At 39.9% G+C, this 23,338-nt stretch overlaps 1 protein-coding gene across 1 annotated transcript; it reads right to left on the reverse strand.

Moving 5' to 3' along the window:
* Positions 1-1,049: 1,049 nt before the first annotated feature.
* LOC145342430 (uncharacterized) lies at positions 1,050-22,963 on the reverse strand. Its single transcript, XM_080187992.1, has 7 exons — positions 22,802-22,963; positions 21,671-21,749; positions 21,220-21,537; positions 18,138-18,449; positions 8,614-8,724; positions 8,144-8,181; positions 1,050-1,324 (listed from the first exon to the last, which is right to left on the reverse strand). Exons 1-7 carry the CDS (start codon positions 22,961-22,963, stop codon positions 1,163-1,165), a joined length of 1,182 nt encoding a protein of 393 aa, XP_080044118.1. The 3' UTR covers positions 1,050-1,162.
* Positions 22,964-23,338: the final 375 nt, after the last annotated feature.

Below are 23,338 nucleotides of genomic sequence, written 5' to 3' on the forward strand. Positions count from 1 at the left end.
AACTGGACCAGATGCTGGGCAACACGACAGCTCAGTGACTATCACTGTTTGCTGTGCAGACACATGGATTTGGGCCAGTGTCTGTGGGAGTTTGCACATTCTGCCCGAGCTTGCATGGGTTTTCTCGGGGTGCTCCGGTTTCCTCCCACACCCTAAGGATGTGCTATTAGGCTGATTGGAGGTAATAAATTGTCCATAAATTAGTTTCCCTCAATGTTGAATGCCATAAACAATAGATAAGGGTCATGGGCGGAGGGGGTACTGGTAATGTTAAAGTGGCGACGCGGGCTCGTTGGGCCGCAGGGCCTGTTTCCCGGGCTTTTTTTTTATTGTTTGTTACAGGGAACGTTGAAAGAAACGAAGTAGGTTTCTAAGATTATTTATACATGATTTCAGATCTGAGGGCATGTAATGGAATCATCTGCAGAGATTATAAATCATTGAGTACAGCATGAACGGTTTTGACCACGACTAAAAAAGGAAATAGAACGTCTGGCAAGATTTTTTGTTAATTAGCATGGAGTCAGAATTAAGATGTTATGCTTTCATGAAATACGGAAAAGCTTGGATCTTTGAGTAGTGGCCTGATAGATGTTCTCAAGTATTTGACAGAGTGGACACTCATCAACTGATATGCAAGAATAATTGCATTTCGCAGAAAATGGGCTGCATCAATTAAAACGAACTTTTGGAGATGTAAAAAGAAAACGAGAAGAATATGATTAAAATCAACACAATATTTATGATGTTCACTCATTCAGTTGGAAGTTAGGCGATTCGTTAAGGGCGAAACGACAAGAAAAAGAACGGATATCGCACAGGGCTGACGAAGTGTCGTTGGAGATTGTGGAATATAATTACCAATATGACTTACTGGGCCGAAGGGCTCGTTCTGTGTTGTAAATATTTAGAATGACCAGTATGGTAACTTACTTTATTTGAAGGGAGTAATGTGAAATGCACATATTCTGCACTCAAGCAAAAATACATGACAACGGAAAACGAGCACTATGAGTATTATCGGACACCATCATATATATGAACCGGAACTATACTAATGTCATACTAATAACGCAAGAGTCATTCCACACGGCGAAACTACATTACCCGCTTAAGGATCTACCAGCAAAGTTTAGTGCTCTGATCCGAAATCATTTGTATATTAAGTCCCTGTCGAAGAATGCCAATTTCTTTCATTTGTTTCTAATTTGATTGCAGCATAATCCGTACAATTTTCCTTCTGCTTCTGTATTCCTCTCTTAGCCGTACCAATCGTATTCAGGGCTGCATATGCCAAATTGCCATTCTCGCTTCTCTCCAGGATCTGTACACACACAAAAAATATTCAACACTTAACGATACCTTTTCAGATAGTTAGTCAAAAAATACTTGGACGTGCAGCCCTATCTTCTACAAAATCTGACTTTGGATATTTGAGTGATAATGGTATTGGAATAGAATTATTTGATATGTTGAGATCGCTCTACACAATATGCTATAATCAGCGAACTATGAATGATTATTTTCCCATTTTGTACGTAAATAAAAATATGCCAAATTGTTGTGCATCAAGAAAGATATTGTCGTTTGGTTTCGCGCTTCCAATTCCAAGAGTATACTAGATGAACATAAGGAAGTTGAGCACGGAAAGATCAAATAGCACATGCGTGGATGTGTGTATTTCAAGATGCATAATCTGAATTATTCATTCAACCTTAAATCATAGTTTTCATCTTCATTCTCAATTTCATTTAGGTCCTTTCAATAAACTATTCGTATTAGGAGACAATCTCCGTACGTTCAAATCTCATTGTGTTATTTCGTGCATTCCTGATACACTTTATCCTTAAGAAAACAGGATGAATTTTCCGGGATGGAAAAGAAAGGAAATGGTTAATTGCAAATTTTCATTCGTCTTCGAGTCAATTTGTTGATTTTGTGCAATCAAATTATGACTTTGTTGGAAACATTTTTGAATAACCAATCTCTGTGGAAGTTGTAATTTCAGAGAATGCAATGATGATGATATTCTGGGTGTATCACTAGGTATTAGTTTGTGGCTCTTTTCCGTATACTCGAGAATCAGACTCTGAGAATCCATGATGAGATTGTTTGATTGCCATTCATTAATTCTTATGCATTCATCATCCCTACTTCTTGCATCTTTTTCCACTTTGCCCATTACCAACGCATTTGAGGCAGGAATTTCACTTATCACATTTTTGCTCCCGTATCAGATGAATGTGTTGAATCAGATGACTGTTTGGGCCGAAAGAATAATGCAGGGCACCCGAAAAAAAAAGCTATCAAAATAGGAACGGTTGAAACATTTTTTTTTTGATCTCCTCTGGCAAAGAAAATATACCACGAACAATCATCTACCTTTTTTTATTATGTTTTTTTTAATGTGGTTCAATTATTCGTAAATAATTCGTAATTTGCAAATACATTACTGGAAGAGGTGGCAAATAATTTTAGAGTTTGGCACCTTTTACAACTTTTTACTGTATCGATGTTATTTGAAAACATGATTCGGCTGTCTTACCACTTCGAATACTGACACTTTTCACTCATACTTTAACATATTTTGTAGACCTTATTCTGATTTTCAGGTTCCTGCAAAAAATATGTATCATTTCTACACTCCAACGGGATTGCACCCATTCAATTTGCATGACCACTGCACCACGCAGATATAGTGTGGAAACGAATTTAAATTGAGTGTCCACACGATGAGGCTGGACTTTTATTTTGCCTAATAGCTTGGTATAGTGCAGCATTCAGGTATTATTATTCTCACATTCATTATTTACTTAAATGATTGCATAATACTGCTCATAGTCATTCCATCTAGATAAATTTGTTATACTCTATTTCTGTGAAGAAAGACATTTCAACAGTTCTCCCAAATTTATTTTGTGGTTGTGAGTTTTTGCGCCTTTCCTTACGTCTTAACTTCATTTACATGAGTTTAATTGATTTTCAACTAACGTACCAGGAATGCAGTGTTCCCATGTTTGTTTGTTTAAGTAACCATTACTCTTTTAGAACCTCATCATGAAAGAAAAACTGTTGTAGAAAAAAAAAACGACATTCAATTCATTATTACTGCCTTGCGAAAAAAAAGAGAAGGAAAATGCTTATTCTAAATCAGTTTCCCAGCACGATTCCGTAACGTAACAGCACAGCAGATTCAGATCCTTGTACCTTTTAAAACATTGTTCATTTCAGCATTAAAAGTCAACTCGCACAGTGAATTCCAAGGCGCCATCACCAACTAGTTGAAAACAGTTTCCTTCATACCATCACCTGAAATCGTTCCTGAGTAATTGACATATCAGCTAAGACTTTCCTGTCTATGTTATCCTGCCCTCTCGTGATTTTATACGACTGAATTAAGAACAAAGAACAATACAGCACGGGAAACAGGCCCTTCGGCCCAACGAGCATGCGCCGCCATCTTAAGAATGTGTTTTTCCTCCTCCACCCTTGACCCATGTCTACGCTTATGGTACCCCCATTGGAAACCAGATTAAGGGGACAATAATTTAGGGACAATTTGTTACACCAATCAGCTTAACAGCACATCTTTGGGGTGTGGGAGGAAACCGCAGCACCCGGAGGAAACCCACGCAACCACAGGGAGAATGCGCAAACTTGCACAGACACTGGCCCAAATCCATGTGTCTGCACAGCCAACAGTGATAGTCACTGAGCTGTTGTGGTGCCCATCTGCTGGTCCAGTTTTAAGCATACACAAACGACGCGAAGTACTAGGCTACTCTCGAAACATCCAAGAGCAGCCCACGCACGACCCACCGTGTGCATGCCCCTCGTTAGACAAGAAGGTGGACCGACGCACCTGCGGAGTAAATGAGAAAAACATCACTTGCTCTCCTTGGTTCTAAGGAAACCAGCCCCAGTCTACATTTTTTCCTCATTGCATTGCATAAATGTTTATTTCCTACAATATTCAGTTAAATATCCTTTTCATTCTCTCTGGGGCCATTGTCCTCTTGGTGTATTTTGGAGACTAGAACACTACCCAAAATTCCATCCAAAACAAAACCACTGTTGGGAACTGTTCCAACATTCATCGGCTATAATATATTGAATACATGAAATTATTCATTGGTTTCCTTGCCTATTCATCCACTTGCACTGCCAACTTTAGGGACCTATGAGCATACACCCCAAGATCTTCCATGTCTGCTACCCCTCTCAATATCCTCCTGCTTATTGAGTATCACAATGCTTTATTTGTCCTCCACACTTACACTGGTTGAATTCTATTCACCTACTTTCTGTCAACTTCACCTAACAATGGCTCGGTCTTTCATGAAGAACTACTCGGTCAATGTTCGTGTAACCTTCAGAATATTCAATCCCGTCTCCGTGTCTACACTCATCTAACAATTATCCAGGACCCAATATTGCGCCTTCTGGATTGCCACTAGGAATTACGCTCCAGATGCAGGCATGAAGTTTCATCGTTACAATTTTTCATTCTTGCTGAGCTAATTTTTGAATCAACTGGTCACTTTTCTTCTCATGCAAGCGGGTTACTTTTCTTATTGGTCTGAAATGTTGGACCCTATCAAATGACTGCATTAATATACACTGCCTCAGAAACACTCCTTGTTCCCAGCTCAAGCAATGGATTAATTTGATAAGATATAAAAGCTGTTGCCTGTCCCTTATCGACAGTTGCCTTTAGAAATGATATTTCATCCTGTTTCTCTTAAACTAAGGGTAATAATTTGGCAAACGCCAAATTCAGATTGGTCTATAACGAGGGTTAAAGAGTGAAATAAATATGACAGTCTTAATTTAGCAGTTATAGGTGAGAATTAGAATATTTAAAAGTGATTATGATAATCTTGTTTATGAATAAATTTAAGAAAAATGAATAATGAGATAAAGCTTAGAATTATGTTCAGCAAGTATGGAATTCTGAACTAATGATATCCTTTTAGGAAAATGTACTCTGCCCTTTTTTGAAACAAATAGAGAGTTAACCCATTCTGTCCCAGACAGAGTGATTTTTTTTTAAGTTTTAAGGTTTTGCAGCAGATTTAAGACAATCCAGAATTCATTTGTCGATGTTAAATATAGTGAATGCATTAGCTTGTATCAAAATCTAGTATGGGGAGAGAATTTAGTGAAGGGCTACACATGGAAGAATGGGAGTGGATGTTTAATGATTCACAGATTAGTATAATCAGAGATGAGGTAAGTAACCCAGTGGAGTAAACTAACATTAAAGAAAGGAACAGGTATGGGATGTACAGGTGAAATATGGGAAGTAGTCAGGGTAATAAAAGAGATATTATAAAACAGGTGATAGTCAATAGAGTAGAACGGAATTAAAGCTGGGATTCCTTTGATGGATACACAGAACGATAATGCGTCATTAAAAACGAGAGACATTTAACGAGATTTTAGAAAGTAAAACGCAGTTTAGGTGATTGTTGTGGAAGAACAAGCTTAAAAAACAGATATAAGATAAACGCTTATGAACAGTTGAAAGCCCATAATACTGTTTATCTGCATTTGGGACAATTCTGACACATAAAAAGTGCGTTGTAAGCAAGCTACCTGAATAATTGTATGCCATTTAAGATAAAGAACGAGCAGTAGAAATAAATTACTGTCTGGAATCAAGTCGACAGTTTTGATTTCCGTTTCAAAAATGTCTTTTTGATTTGGATTCAGTAAAAAAGTGGAAATCCCAGAGGACCAGAAGAAGATAATGCTTTATGTGCAACGATGTCTCCCCAGAAAGGAGTAAGATAAATATTGGAGCATCTTACTTAGTACAGAAATTTTGTAGAATATTATGCTCTACTTGCCAAAGTTTGACATGATCTCATAAAGGGAGGAAAACCCAGGGGTGAGAAAGTAACATGGGGGAAATGCAGAGAACCAAGTTTTTTTTTCAGTTTAAAACAGGCCTTGTAAAAGTACCTGCCTTGGGACTGACAGATGCCAATAGGATGATAGAATGTAAATTGAGGCCAAAGCGCAATAGCATGGAGGCAGAATAAGACAGAATAAGGCCAGTGCGGTTTTGCTGCTATATTTCCAGGAGGCAAACATGTAGACATCAGCAAAGAGAACCCTGCAGGAGGGTTAGCAATGCAAGGGACAGAGCATGAATGTGTTGTGGAAGTGGCAGAAGCAGCAAACGAAAGGTTATCAGAGGAACCATTCACAAGGGAAGGAATGATTAATCTGTATGTAGATAGAGCGAGGAAGCATATCAATAGTAAACGACACATAACATGGACGGTGGTGAATGACTAAGGAACAGGGATTGCAGGAGAACAAATCCCAGGGATTAATTCAGCACAAGTAGCATCTTTGTTCGATTGAACAAATACTTAAAGTAAAACCTCAGAGGGCAAAGGATAAAGCTGATGAGGATGTGAGAGACTTTTGGAACAGCCCAGAAAGAATTCAAACAGCAGGTTTGGCAGCCGCACAAGTCAGGAAAGTCGCTGACATTGATGTGAAACAAATGCAAGAACAGGCATCAGAGAAAGAGAAAATGAGGGGGGGGGGGGGGAAACGTGGAGGAAAGAGGGTTCAAGATGGTGCATGGAGAATCGATGATAGAATAATAGTCCAAGAAGACAACAGACCATATTGGAGGGAAATCGTATTGGTTTCCTGTTGGATGAAGGGTCTTATTACCTTAGAGAATCTGTGTGATATGCACATATCACATTCCTAAACTCCCTTGCTTGCCAAGACATCAGCGAGCCTTAATGGTGACTAATAAATAAACTTCACTTTCCAGAAAAAGCGGGAAACTTGATTTTGTAAACGTTTGGCCAATTCATCTAACCTGCACACATTTTGACTGTGGGAAGAAACACCAGCACGTCGAGGAACGCATGCAGATACGGCGTCGAGGACCGGGGTAAGGGCGAGTGGAGGCGATGTGGAGGGGCGATTGTGCAAATGTCAGACAGTCACCCAAGGCCCGAATTGAAGCCGAGTCCCTGGAGCTGCGGGGGAATATTCCTTGTCCTCCACCCCTCTAACAGCTCAGCTGTCGGCAAGAAGGATTTGAAAATTACTTTCGATGCCCCAGGTGTCTCCTCACTTGCCTCCCTCAGCAACCTGTGATTCACGTCATCCATGTCTGTAGTTGTGCTCACTTTTAAGGCCGTTAAGCATGCTAGTACCTTCTTTCTTTATGATAAATTTCTTCAATATTTCATAGCCTTCCACTCTGATGCCTACAATTGCGTCCTCTTTTCCAACGTGAAGATCGTTGCAATGTTATTGAGGACTGTATCCGTAGTTTCCGGGTCATCCGCAGATTGCCCATATGGCCTCGAATTGACCCTATGGTTTTCCTCATATCATTTTGTACTTAATATATTTAAAGTATAATAAGATGACCTGATTTGAGTGCCTGGTTTGGAGTCTGCCTGACTCTGCCTATTAGGGGGTGGTTGTGCCGTGCTATTGATTGACATATTCACGGAAGCACAAATTCACGATAGATAACTCTAAAATGGAAAATATGGCATATTAGCGAATATTACTTTGAAATGTTTCCTGTTAGTTGTTAGTGAGATTAGCAACGAAGGGGTTTCCTACAAAATTGAGGACACTATGGACATCTTGGAAACATATTTTTCCCGTCATGATCTCATCTCCTTAATATCTTTAATTCTCCCTCTTTTTTCGCATCTCTCCATTGTTCGATTTCAGGATTCCGATTTCTTTTTATTGTGATGTGCAGACGTTCACGTCGAATTACAGCTCCAAATTAAGTTATAGGTCTGCGTGCGGATTTGTCAACCTGCTCGTTAAATTTATGTTGCTCAGTAAAATACGGATGTTAACATTTGAAAGACAGTCGTACAGTTTAACATCTAACTGTCTTGACGTTGATCTTATAGGGTCTGCAACCTCAATGAGTTTAACCTTGAAAATAGAATCAGAGTAGTTTCCATTTCATTCTCCGACGTAGAAACTGATAAGGAAAACTAAAGTGGAAGTTCTGTTTGCCACTTCTAAAGCGGTATGCCAGAATAAGCAGATCAACATAATCTAAGATTTTGAGCACAGAAATAAAGAAACGGAAGACGGACATTTTTGAACGTAACAAAACATATAAACATACCGTTTCTTCAAAAGGAGGCGATACATCTCCAGCTGTCACTATGCATTGAAAAAAAATCGAAACATAATTGTTAGGTTATTTGTTTTATGGAGCAGGTGAGAAATGCAATTTGCATCTTTGAAGTAACAAACGGTTCCGAATTCTCCCATTGTTCTCGCCACTGGAATTTTAGAGGGCCGTGGGAGTGGTTTGGAGGCGGGGTGGTGGGGGGGGGGGGGGCGCGGTGGCCGGGGGGCTGTGTGGTGGGGGGAGGTGGGCATGTGCTGGGAAAGAGTGGGGGAGTGCCGGACAACGTAAAGATCCATTGAAGCTGGGAAGGAATCTTCGGTTTTTAGGCGAGTGCGGCAGGAGATCTGATATATAAATGTACATAAATATAATTGTGCACGCACTATTCAAATATTCATCCGGCCTCAAGTTTCGATATGTATCTTAACATTTTAAACGTAAAATGCTAAATCTGTTCTTACCTTTGCAAGTCCGTAACGCGTATTGCTTCCCGATGATGGTCACAAGCACAAGACAGATGAGTCCACTAACTGCGCATCCAGCTGTCAACAGTACAAATTTAATGTCGGTATCTGCAAGATTAATGAATGTTACTGAGATGAATCTTCATGTAGGAGTAGAGAAAACTACTCAAAAAGGGTGACAAAATAACTGCACAAAATATTGTATTAGCTTCCTTTCAGTGTAACTGTGATTTGATTCGATATATTGTTGTCATAGTGAAAAATATTGTTTCTAAACCACAGACACAGTCAGTAAGGGTAGACAATAACACCTCCTCCGTGATCATCCTCAACATCAGCGCTCTGCAAGGCTATGGCATCAGCTCCATACTACATTTCTTATTCACCTTTGACTGTATGGGCAAACTCCCCTCCAACTCGTTATTGCGCACTATACAGACAATGAACACCGTTCATAGAGAAGGAAAGGAGAGAATGCAGAATATAGTATTATAGTCATAACTAGGGTGCAGAGAAAGATCAACTTAATGCGAGGTAGGTCCGTTCCAAAGCGTAAGGGTAGCAGGGAAAAACAAAACTGTTCTTGAGTCGGTTGACACGTTATTTCGGACTTTGGTATCTGTATCCCGACAGAAGAAGGTGAAAGAGAGTATGCCGGGGGTCCGTGGGATCATTGATTATGCTAACTGCTTCTCCGAGGCAGCGGGAAGTGTAGACACTGCCCGTAGATGGGAGGCTGCTTTGAGTGCTGGACTGGGCTTCTTCCACATCCATTTATAGTCTCTTGTGGTCTTGGGCAGAGCAGGAGCTACGTCAAGTTGTGATACAATCAGAGAGAATGTTTTCTAAGGTGCATCTGTAGATGTTGGTAAGAGTAGTAGTGGACATGACAAATTTCCTTAGTCTTCTGAGAAAGTACGGTGTTGTTGGGCTTTCTTATCTATAGCGTCCGCATGGAGGAACCAGGAGAGTTCGTTGATGATCTGGACACCTAAAAACGTGAGGCTCTCCACCATTTCTACCTTGTTCCCTTTGATGCAAACCGGGACATGCTCTCCACTACGATTTCTGAAGCTGATGACTACCTGCTTCGTTTTATTGACATTGAGGGAGAGATTATTGTGACACCCAGTTCGCCAGATGATCTCTCTTTCCTGCACAGTGTTTCGCCAGTAATGAGATCGAGCCCAAAACCGTGGTGTCATCAGCAAACTTGAAAACCGAGTTGGGGGGGGGGTGGAATTTGTCCATACAGTCAAAGGTGAATAAGAAATATAATATGGAGCTGAAGCCATAGCCTTGCGGAACACCGATGTTGAGGATGATCACGGAGAAGGTATTATTGTCTATCCATATTAACTGCGGTCTTTGGTTTAGGGAGTCAAGGATCCAGTCGCAGAGCGTGGAGCCGAGCCCCAGGCCATGAAGTTTGGAGATGAGCCTCGTAGGAACAGTTGTGTTAAATGCTTAGCTGTAGTCTATGAATAAGAGTCAGACACAGATATGTCTTTGTTTTCTAGGTGTTCTAGGTCGAGCATAGGGTCAGAGATATTTTTGAATCTATGTGATGATAATTTAACTTAGCCACTTAGAATCTCGAATGTGGTCAAAAGTACAACAAAATATATTGTAAAGATGTTAATTTTGGCTTTCTATCTGTATTGCTGGATAACTTGTGTTCTATCTGTATGGTTGGCTTTTAGCCATAAAGCTGAACATCACTTTGTTTTTCTTAAATCAGCCACCGAACACAAACTTAGCCTGACATGGATTTGATTGGCCGCAACTCTAAAACCACATAGTAGACAGATCAAAGTTAATTTTGTAAACCAATCGGATACATCTATTCACTGTGCATTTATAGATTTTCCTGCGTGTTAGAGTTTCGGGCACATTGCTGCACAGGGCCCAAGAAGGCACATTTTCAATAGCAATAATGGCGCGGTTCAGGGATATTTATATGTACTGGAAGCAACAGAATACGAAAACACATGTTAGGGTACAGAGCTTGCAGAAACCAGAGGAGCTGTAATTAATGCAAGTGGGAACATTTTAAAATTGCCACCGACTTAAGCGATTTACAGTCAAGAGAAACACAGACTTAGTGAAACATAGAATGCTGTATGGATAGGGCAATAGGACGGAAGACAATCAGGGAACAAATCACTGAAATATTACTATAATTTGAAACAGATTTCAAAATGTTACTTTTAAAAAGGGGGATTGGTGCGGTTGAAGAACAGTCGGTGTTCACCGATTGTACTTTGTGGAGCGGAAGGTCAAAGATTACACTAGGGAAAACCGACCAGTGTTACTGAGAACCGTGGCTCAATACCGAAAACTAGCAGGGAGGAGATTGTGGCGTAATCGTATGGTCACTCGACTAGTAATTCAGGCACCCCGGGTAAAGCCCTGGAGACAAGCTTCAAAACCTACCACAATAAATTGTGCAAGTTTAATTCAACCATTAGCAACCTTCATTTAAAAGTGTAAAACCCATTGAAAAGCTCTTGCTGAGTGTCGCAGAAACAGAGCGTTCTTCAGGAAAATAAAATCTGTCCCAGTGCATCAGTACAAAAAATAAGCCTGAAGCTAATACAATCATCTTAATTGAAAAAAAATGTCGAGTGAAGTATCCATTTCTCCCTGCTCCTGATGTCGCCATGGATTACGCATTCGATTCCCTTCGGATAATATCAATAAAGGCAATGGATGCTGCGAATGCGAGGTGTCTGAGAATATTCCTGCAATACTGAAAATATGTACTCCAAAACGTGGTTACAGCGTAGACAACCCTGTTTTAGTACAGCTTCAGCAAGGGAATGCACTCAGAAATGTGCAAAATTGCCCACTTTCCCTATACGTACAATGAAGGCGGAATCCGTCCTGCACATTATCTCCCCATCCATTTAGTCTCCATGTGAAGTGATAAGACAGGTGATCAACTGTGCTAATAAGCGACACCACATTCATAATATCCTGATCACTGATAGGTTGTTTGCGTTTCTCCATTGGCACTCAGCTACTGACGCTTAATTTTAATTCAAACACGGACCAAAGGGCTGTACTCAATGGATGAGGTAGTAGTCACTTCCTTGGTTAGCACTTTACTGAGTGTATCATGAAGGAATCTCAGTAAAATGGGCACCATAAGACACCAATAGAATTAAATTTCCTTTTGTTGAAATCATATATTGCACAAAAGGCAATGGCAGCGCTGGTTGGAGGTCAAACAATTGGGGGACATTACCACAGAGTTCCTCAGCATAGTTCCTAGGAATTGCTAATTTTAGTTTCTTCAGCAGCGTCATTCGTTCTCATATTATGTGAGAAGTAGGGATTTACTCCAAATGATTGTGCAAAGTTTGACGGTCGTGTTGTATTCTGAGACACTGAAGAGACCACGCCCAAATATTAAGTATTCACGCCACACAGGTGCTAAGCAATGACCATCAAATGGAAATAATTTGGGTAGTTATTGATAGTTCACCGTGACGCAATGTTAATTACATAAGAACAAATTACTTTCTGAACTCATTTTGAATTTTCTTCCAAGTTCTGACCTGGAAAGGACAAAAAATTTGGAGGCAAAAATCTCTTCATATATACATTTCCCTTGATATGTACCATATTTTCTGATGTCCTTAGGATTTTACCGTTTCAAAATTGTTGGAAGGTCTTCTCGGAGCTGTGGCAGAACTGTTATTGCCTTTGACCTGACAAAGAAGATTGAAAAGATGGCGACAGTGTAACGTGGATAATTTTAAACGTCGTGGCCTCAATGCATTTCTGGTTTTATTAAGCTTACAATGTTACCAAAAGGGGAATTAACTGGACCTGCCAACTCAAGTCGAACTGCCAAACAATCAGCGTCTTTTTCTCTAGCTGCTTCAATTATGAGTCCCATTGAAGTTAGGCTTTTGTGCAGCTTTCCGAATGAGTGAAAGGGGAAAAGCTTGGCAAAAAAATAATCTTTATTTTAGGAATAGGAAGTGAAATCTGAAGGAAAACAAAGTACGCGTGTAATAGCTCAATTTATGATCACAGTTGTGGTTGGAGGCATTGTGGTCATTCAAGTCTATTTGGCCACTCAATAAGACCTAGGCTGTTCTCATTGTAACATATCCAACATGTTAATTCATCCATTCTATTATCAAGGACCTAGCTACCTGTGCTCAAGTATATTTGGATAAGTTGTTTCTATTGCCTTTTGAGGAAAAATGTTCCAAAGGCTCAGAACACTCTGAGATAAACATTTGGTTTCTTGACTATCTTACGTGAATTCTCCGTTGCCTTCCAATAGTGATTTTTTTTCTTGATTCTCTCAGGAGGGGAAATATCCTCTCCACATCCATCATGTCGATGCGCCACCGTATCTTACGCGTTTCGGTGAAATCTCCGCCTGCTGTTCTAATCTCCTTGCATGCAATTCTAGCCTCCCCCAACATTCATCATATGACAACTCACCCATCCCAGGTTTAATTCTGGTTAACCTCCTCTGAACTACGTCCAGCGTATTTTGATCTTGTCTTAAGAATGGAGCCGAACATAATGTTCAAAATGTTGTCTCACCAGTGTCCTTGTACAACCGAAGAATATTCAATTGCATATTCAATTCTGCTAGCAATAAACTATAACTTCTTGTTGCGTTCCTCAATTATTTGCTTCAACAGCATATTATGCCTTGCAATTGATAAATGAGGGCCGACGGATCAATCTGACTCTCCGAACACTGAAATGGCCAACATTCTGATAGTAGCTTCTTTTTTCACCATTTACTTCCAAATATATCTTTGTGATATCTTCCAGGCAAGCAAAACTGTCTTTGATCCCTTCATGTAGGTCATTCATATACATTCGTGTGTTTCCTCCGACTGCTTTAGTTTCCTCACACAGTATAACGTTGTGCGAGTTAGGTGAACTCGTCACGCTAAATTGGTCCTTAGTATCCAACGATACTATGGGGTGGGGGTGAGGGGTGGGTGGGGGGGGGGGGAAGATATAGAACATGGGAAAGATGCTCTGTCAGGAGCTAGTGCAGATTTAATGGATCACACTGCCTCCTCCAGTACTTTAGGTATTTTATGATTCTATGAAGTTGAGTCCCCTGCACTTATCCCTTTGGTACGCCATCGGTTACATCGTACCAATCATAAAATGACCACTATATCCTCATTTAAAGTTTCATGTTCTCTAACTACTTTTTTATCTACAACATCGTAAATGTGTTTATCCACAATAAAATTTGGTATGACAACTTTGCACGATTCTTGTGGAAATCAAATAAACTACTTTCACACGATGCCCTTCACCCACAGCACACGCTATTCGTTCAAAGTGGTCCAACCCGTTGATTAAACACGATTTTCCTTCCCCAGGATCGTGTTGGCTTTGTCTGTTTGACTGTTTTGTTTTCAAGCTCCCTGCCATGGCATCTTTATTAATCCCTTTTAACCTATCTCTAAGGCAGATATTAAGATAACTGGCATGACGTTTCCTGCTTTCTGTCGTTCTCCCCTCTTCAATAAAAGCTTTCATTTTGTGGAATTATCTATTTTAATGGAACCATAAGGGCACCCTGGTGGCAGAGTGCATAGGACTGCTTCCTCACCGCGCCAGAGCCCCGGGTTTGATTTCCTGCTTGGGTCACTGTCCATGCGGAGGCTGCACATTCTACCCGTGTCTGTGTGGATTAGCCCCGGGTGCTCTGGTTTCCCCCCACAGTCCAAAACACGTGATGGTTAGCTGCATTGCCCATGTTATGTTCTCCTTCAGTGTAGCCGAACAGGCACCGGAGTGCATTGCAGCGTTAATGCAAGCCTATTTGTGACGAATAGATAAACGTCAAATGTAATCTCCAAATCCAGAGGTTTTTGTACAATTAAAACTAATGCAACAGATCCCACAGTTTGCTAAGTTCGAAGTTCCTGCTAATTGCAATTTCAAAATTATGGCGCCAAATAAATTTTTGTTTGGTATTACGTTATTCTCAACGTTCATTACACGATCTCAGACTGGATCTGCATATGGTACCCTTACTTCAATCAGTTAATTCTGCAGTTCTGAAACTAATGCTGCTTTATATCCTGCCACCCCATCTCCACCCTTCAGTACATGTTGGCGTCATATTGCTCTTATACCCATGCCCATCTTTTTGTTTCAAACGTACTCTATTTACTTTCTGTGTTAGTTAATCCACATGTGAATCAGCTAACAAGTAATTAGTTTCTGTTTACGAAACATGTAAATATATTATCAACTCAATATATATGGCCATCACATTTTAATTTTCACTCAGCAGGAAATAAGCACACCACCAATATGTTCAAGAATTTCATATCTATAAACCCTCACAACGCTAAAATTGTGTTTATCGTTCAAAATAATAAAAATTACTATCCTCTCTTACTCAATAGTTGAAATCCCTGAATTGGGCAACGTACCTCTAAAACTAGTTTCATTTTTACAAGTTTTCCTATGTGTTGCTTATAACATGCAGAAAGTAACTAGGCACAGTTCTTTACATGTAGCATGCGGTTCTGATCATGGCCATTCACATGCATTCTGTGTGTCTATAAAGAACTCTTTGAACTCCGGGTTTTGCAATTGCTTTGACGGCCTTCCAAAAGTGTGTTGGCCAGGGTACAGGGTGAGCCCATCCTTCTTAGAGTGAGGGGCAAGGCTGGAAAAAGTAAGGAACCCTGAATGATTCGGGATATTAAGACCCTGGTCAAGATGAGGAAGGAGGCACATGACATGCATAGGCAGCTGAGGTCAAATGAAGAGTTGAGAGGGTCCAGACATAAAGTTAAGATATAAATCGGGAAGCGATAAAGGGGACGTGAATTGTTCTGACAGATAAGACAAGGGAGAATCCAAAGAGCTTTTCCAAATACGTAAACGGCAAAAGAGTAACATGGGAGAGAGTAGGACCTCTTAAAGATCAAAAAGGTCATTTATGTGCGAATCCACTATGGATGGGTGATTCTAACTAATATTTGTCATCAGTATTTGCTGTTGAGAAAACATGAATGTTACGGAATTTGGGAAATAAATAGTGATGTCTCGAGGAGTGTACATATTAGGGAGAAAGAGATGCTGGATATCTGAAAGCGCATCAAGGTAGATAAATCCCCAGGACCTGGTGAAGTGTATCCCAGGGCATTGTGGAAAGTCAGGGAGGAAATTGCGAGTCCTCTAGAAAAAATATTGAATCAGCGACAGCCGCAGGTGAGGTGCCTGAAGAGTGAAGGGTGGAAAATGTTTTGACTTTCTTTAAAAAGGGCTGCAAGGAAAAACCTGGGAACTATAGGCTCGTCAGCTTCACAACTGTTGTGGGGAAGTTGTTGGAAGGTATTTTGAGGTCAAGATCTACTGGCATTTAGAGATGCAAGGACTGATTAGGAACATCAGCATGGCTTTGTGAATGGAAAATCATGTCACACAAACTTGATTGAGTTTTTTTGAAGGGGTAACCAAGGTGAGGGCAATGCAGTTTATGTTGTCTACATGGACTTTGGCAAGGACTTTGACAAAATACCACGTGGTATGCTGTTGCATAAAGTTACATCTCACAGGATCAAGGATGAAGTAGCTAAATGGATACAAAATTGGTTTGACGGCATAAGCCAGGGGGTGATTGTAGAGGGTGTTTTTCAAATTGGACGCTTGCGACCAGCAGTGTGCCTCCGGGTTCAGTACTGAATCCACTTTGTCTTTTAAAAAACATTTGGACAGTTACATGGGTGAGATGGGTATAGAGGGATATGTGCTAAATGCATGCAAAAATAATAACAAATTTATTTATTTAATAATTATTTATTTGTTACAATTATAAATAATTTGTCATTATTTATAACAAATTATAAATAATTTTAATAAATAATTATAATAAATAATTTGTTATTTATATTAATGCTTTGGATGAGAATTCAGGAGAAATGGTTAATAATTTTACAGATGACACCAAGATTGGTGGCATGATGAACAGGGAAGAAGGTTATCTCATATTGCAACGGGATCTTGATCAATTGACAAACGGCCAATGAGTTTAATTGAGATAAATGCAAGGTAGTGCATTTTGGAAGACTGGAACAGGGCTGGACTTACTCAGTTAATGGTAGGCGTTGGGGGAATTATAGAGCAAAGACATGTAGGGGTACAGGTTCACAGTTCCCTGAAAGTGGAGTCATAGGTGGACAGAATGGTGAAGTAGCCATTCAGCATGTTTGGTTTCATTGATCAGAACATTGAATATAGGAATTGGGGCATCTTGTTGAAGTTGTATAAGACATTGGTCAGGCCACACTTGGAATAGGGTGTACAGTTCTGGCCACCGAATTATAGAAACATATTATTAAACTACACAGAATGCAAAAAAGGATTACTAGTGTGCTACCAGGACTTGATGGTTTGAGTTACAAGGAGAGGCTGGATAGACTGGAACTGTTTTCTCTGGAGCGTAGAATGCTGAGGGGTGATGTTATCGATGTCTATAAAATAATGAGGGGCACAGGTCAATTAGATAGTCAACAGGGGTGTCTAAAACTAGAGGGCACAGGCTTAAGGTGAGAGGGATGAGATACAAAAGAGTCCAGAGGGACATTTTGTTCACACAAAGACTGGTGAGTGCCTGGATAAAGCAGCGAGAAGTAGTATTAGAGGCGGGTACAATTTTGTCTTTTAAAAAACATTTGGACAGTTACATGGGTGAGATGGGTATAGAGGGATATGGGCTCAATGCATGCAATTGGGACTAGCTTAGAGCTTTAACAAAAAGGAGTGGCATGGACAAGTTGGGTCGAAGGGCCTGTTTCCATGCTGGAAACCTCTATGACTCTATGAATCTATGACCGATAAGTTAATAAATACTACAGTAGAGATAAACAGCATGCGCAACTGTTCCTTAACAAAGTTATGAAATTGTTGTTTATCTAGACGCTAGTTATGCATTCATGGTTCACTTCAGATCAATAGGTTTCAATTCTGATGTCCATCAAATGACGAAATATTAATTATGATGGATTACGTAGCTGTGTTCGCATCTACAAAATCCGTAAGAAATAAGGGTTCAATTCTTATGACATACTTATTTGGAGAAAAATTACATTGTAAATGGTTACATCTGGCTTATCAGTAATCACTAAACGTTGCAAAGGAACAATTCGGTATCTGGATTACTTTACATTTCGCATATGATGCACCCTTGTATTGGCAATTTCCAGCATTCATTGTATTCAGTAAGCCTCATTGACCAACATACATTCTTATATCTCTCGCGTACACCCGGCAAGGGAATACCATAATTTTAAGACAAGTGCAAAAACCGAGATAGCGTTATCGTGCAGCGTTTTGAGGAGCAAATTGCGGCATAAAGTGCTACCTTACCCTTCCAGAATTCATATCCATGACGTTTTAATCCTGTTTTATATAAACATTGTTCTTAGGCAGAACATTATTTCTATGCAAAATCAAATAACATTTTGAGTGATAATTAGAAAATCCATCCGTTGGCATCTTACCTGGGTTAGAACTAGATACCAGATAAACCGATAATTTTGGAGCTTGGAGAGTCGTATGAGAAACCAAACAAATGTAAGGCGTTCCTATCTGTATTGGCTGTGACACCTGCAAGATGCTGAAGGCTTCATAGAGACCTGATTCGTTCAAGCGCGTTATTGTTTTCATTCCGGTTGTAATCCTGCTTCCATTTTTGTACCAGTGAAATGTAATATCCGCCGGGTAAAAGTCAACAGTTTCGCATTCAAGATGAAGATAGGTGTTTGACTTTTCGTCAGACATTTTCCATTGTATCGTTGGTTCATGAGGAGGAGCTATATTGAGATTCAGAGATAATATTTCAGTGTTGAATATTTAGAGTATATTGAATAACCTAATCACATGCGTATTGTTTAATTATTTTGGAGAAAATTTTATATAATGGGGTCTCTGCACTTCTTGGATTGCCTAAGAACAGCCATATTTAATCGACTTTTTTAGAAGTCACAACCATCAGAACCAACATAGATTTCCTCATTCAATGAATCAATTTCAAGTGCATTTCGACTTGTTGAAACATTACGGTCTGCAAAGTACTCATTGCACAACAACGTCATAAATTAAGTGCTCGCCTGTTTCTAGTTCTGAGAATTACGTTAGCAATGTTGTTCAAAATACTTGGCGAACTGCGCTTCAATTACACCTTTGCGAAATAGTAGCTGCCGCTCGAAAAAGGTTGCTGATTGTTTGGCAGTGCGACTTATTTTGCAGGTGAATTTAAGGGAGACAATTTCTCTTTTGGAACATTGTAAGCTTAGTGAAACAGATGCATTGAGGTGCCGCCTTTAACATTATCTGCATTACACCATAGCTAACATTTCGATCTTCTCTGTCACGTTAAAAGCAATAGCAGTTCTGCCGCAGAAAGGCCAACTTGAATTGACTTCACTCTGACCGGACATACTGAAGTCCAGTAGAATAGTAATCCTTATGCGTTGAACCATCATTCCAGTCAGGTCATTTTTTTAAATAAAGAACAAAGAACGAAGAACAACACAGCACAGGAAACAACCCCTTCGGTCCTACAAGCCCGCGCCACCCATTTTAACACTCAGTGAATGTCTTATTCCACTCCTTCTTCTAGCTACGACTTTTGTCTACATCTCAGGGACTCCACAATAAAGAGGTACAGATTTAGAGAATTATATGTGCGCCAGATTAAGGGAGATCCAATTCGGGGGCAATTTATTAACACCATCAACCTAAAAGCACGTTTTGGGGGTGTGGGAGGAAACTGGAGCACCCGGAGAAAACCCACGCAAGCACGAGGAGAAAGTGCAAACTCCCACAGACACCGACCCAAGTCGGAGATCCAACCCGGGTCCCTTTAATTGCACAGCAAACAGTGATAGTCACTGAGCTGTCGTGTTGCCCGTCAAATAGTCCATCTTAAGTCTACACTAACAACGTGAAGCACTAGGCAACTCTCGAAGCACATCCAAGAGCAGCCCTCGCACGACCCACCGCGTGAATGCCCCTTGTTGGCCAACAAGGCGGACCGAATCGCCTGTGGGTGTAAAAAAATCAATAAACATACAACAGCCTATGCAGACATTCACGGAAGATGCCCAGTAGCTCCAACGTAAGAGACAGGTGAGCCATAAAATATGCTGGACGGCCCATAGGAATCTATTGATTCCCGGGACGTCCTGAGGCTCTTAATCCTTAACTAGAACATTCTTTTGTATCCCTCCATCTCTAGTCTATTCATGTGCCGATCTAGGTAAGCCTTAAACAACTCTAGCGTGTCTGCCTCCACCACCCTACTTGGCAGTGCATTCCAGGTCCCCACAACCTTCTGTGTGAAAAACCTCCCTCTAACACCTGAATTATACCACGCCCGTCTCACCTTAAGCCCGTGACCCCTCGTGATGTTCACATCCAACCTGGGAGAAAGCTTCCCACTGTTCACTCTATCTATACCCTTCATAAGGTTATACACCTCTATTAGGTCTCCCCTCATTCTCCGTCTTCCCAGGCAGAAGAACCCCAATTTGTCCAATTTCTCCTCAATCTTGGAATATGTCTGGAATCACGCAACCGAACTGATTGTACTGAAACACGTTGGGTAGTTCATCGCAAAGAATCGGACAAGAACTGCCGTTCACGTCATTTCATTTGGGCGCTCTCCGATTTTTGGACATATAGCTTTACGAAGAGTCCTCCCAAAATTGTCCCCATAATTAATTAGAAAAAATACCTCGAGTTCCGTGTAATAAACAATGACAAACACGTATTATTGTTATATGAAGGCGTTCACTGGATAATGTGAGTGATTAAATAGCGATTTACGGTAATTTGAAAGGCAGGCCTGAGCAACGTATCTCCTCCTAATTAATTTTTAGTCAGAAAGTTCCTTACAGCTAATTAAGATTGAAACTTAAAATACTTATGCTTTTTTTTATTATAAGGTCATTATCCAAGAAATTTCATGCATTGATAGAAAAAGTTATTTTCAAGGTGGCAGCATCCGAAAATACCGTTTGAACGAGTTAGCATATGTGTGTCTTCATTCGATCTCCTAAGCATTACATTTTACGGTTGTCAAAATGTATCAAATATGATAATATTCTGAATAACGTATATGCAAAAGAAATATTTGGTGGTATTCAAATTATATCGGCACAACTGGAGTCGAGCCCTATTACACCATAAAATATGCAGCGGTCTACATAATTTGCCGGCTTTTCAGTAAAGCAACTTAACTTTATATATTGTTAAATTACATATATATATAATGATACTTTATACATATATACATACGAGGCACACACACACACACATATATATATATACATATAAAGGTATACACATAAATGTATATCCCTTGTAATAATTATATTTCATGCATTGAAAATATTAGCTGCCGTGTTTGTATGTAGTGATAAGTCATAAATAGGTAATTAAGGTGACAAAGGCCGAATGATCAATACATGCTTCAATAAGACATGCCATCGTGCTTCTTTATTTTCCATTTCTAAGGTGTGTATATAAACATGTTTCAAAGAGAATTCCAAAAATGTCTTCCGCCTCAATGACACTTACCGTGGACAACAATTGTTGATCCAGTTCCGTTAGTCATTTTCGCTCTTCCTTTTTGGACACCGCAGCAATAAACCCCGGCGTCTTGGAAACGGACATTAAGGAGCTGGAAGGAGCCTTGTCCTTTCCTCTTAAAAAAATGTTTCCGCCTGTCTGAGCCGGGTTGCATAAATATATTTTCGCCAAGCCTCCACCAGAAAACATTCACTTCTGAATTATCTGACGGAGGAATGAACGCACAAGCAATGGTAATACTTTCACCGATCTTAGCAATCATGTGTCCGGGACTTTGCGACACCTGGGACTGTGTATAGCAAATAACTTTCAAAGAGAGGGAAAAAAAAACATATTATCAATCAATTCAACATTTCAGATCTAAATTGCAGTATTTCATAGTTGTGTTGGAATACATATAAATACTATTTTAAAAATAAAAGTTAAATGCAGCGGATACCTGTCACGATCGTCACCAAGGTAAGCCGTCTCTGAAGAACAGCGAGAACATTCATATTGAACAAAACAATAACGGTCTTCTGCGAATAAAAAAAAAACCTGGAGAATTTATTGCGGCAACGCCGCAATCACCTGTTGTAAAATAGGAAATGACGATGTGTGATACCGCACGTTTGCAAGTGCTGCGTAATGAAAAACGTCCTTAAATTCAATTTGTGATTGTTCCTGTGAATTTTGAATGTTTTAAAACATTGCGAACAGGATCATTAGTATTAACCAAAACAAACATCACACCGATCGGCCGGATGTTATGGATATCGGTTAAATCTATGTTGAATTTTAACACGGCTGGACAAAATGGCTGTGCTGGACAAATAAATATCTTAAGGTTTTTCTTGAACTAATATTGACTGTTCAAAACAACAACAACAACAAAAAATCTTTCAGAAGGAGGTGATGCCAATCACCGCAATTGAAAAAAGAGAAAATGGTGTAAATTGCAGAAATATGACACCCATCTGTGTCGGTGCATGTTTTGTTTTCACTTTGCAGGCGCTGCCAGAATAACAGCACTTATGCGAGTTGGCTTGCATTTAATTACTAGACATTTTGGAGTAATTTCCTTTTACTGCTTTTGAGATCTGTTTGCTCCACTTAAATCAATTTGTATTTTGCCCGTAGAATAGAACTTAAAAACGCATTCAGTTAATTCATCTTATCATAGATAGGCAATTTGGATATTGCAGCCGGCTGCGCCATACAATTAGATCAATCGGTAATCTGACGGCGGACTTCATTCCACTTTCTTAACTGCACAGCGACCCACAATCCCCATCACCCGGAAGTCCTTGACTTCATTTGAAATCAAAGGTCAACTGTAGCATTAAATGATTTCAATGACCAGTCCTTCTCTGCTTTCCAAGGTACATAATTCTCCTCTGAGAGAAGAAATAGCCCATCACCTCTGTCTTTAATGAACTTTTTCTGGTTGAGATTCTTTTCGTAAAGGAAACATTCTGGCAGCAGTCACCCGATGAAGCGACTTTGGATTCTTACGTATTTCAGTAAGGTCAATTGATGATGTTCTAAATTCCAGCTGCATAAAAAAAAAACTCGCGATGCTCAATCGTACGGAATCACTTGGAATTCCTGCTAAAGCCTTTCTCCTTCTCTCAGAATCTGCCCGCTGCATACTTTGACTGTCACACCCATCATGAATTGCTTGGCCCGATTTTGAAGAGGTGCTCCTGAACCAGGATTTATGATTGATTTTCAGAGAAAATACTTTTGCCATACTTACTACTCAAATGCTTCCTCCTGCTGAATTTCAAGCAGTATTGATTCCCCAATTGAGGGAACCTATGAAGTAATGAAATAGAGCATAGAATGAAAAAAAAAGTCTATTTCTGTTGAGAAAATTGGGCAAAGCAGGATGTTATTAAATTGATTCTGATTGCAAAATGCTTCAATGCAGAGGACCTGTACACTCGTGTCCACAAATCACAATGACGAAGGCAACAAAGTACAAGCAAATGAAGGGGTTAAGAAATAATTGAATACTGCACAGGAGTGACATACAAACGGATAAAAAGTTGTCAAGAAATTCAAGCCAAGTGCTGAGACAAATATCCCAGACTATACAACAGACAGATGGGTTCCAGGAAATGTA

This window comes from Carcharhinus amblyrhynchos, chromosome 4 (assembly GCF_965287045.1).
Source record: "Carcharhinus amblyrhynchos chromosome 4, sCarAmb.v2.hapA, whole genome shotgun sequence".
Taxonomy (NCBI): Eukaryota; Metazoa; Chordata; class Chondrichthyes; order Carcharhiniformes; family Carcharhinidae; genus Carcharhinus; species Carcharhinus amblyrhynchos.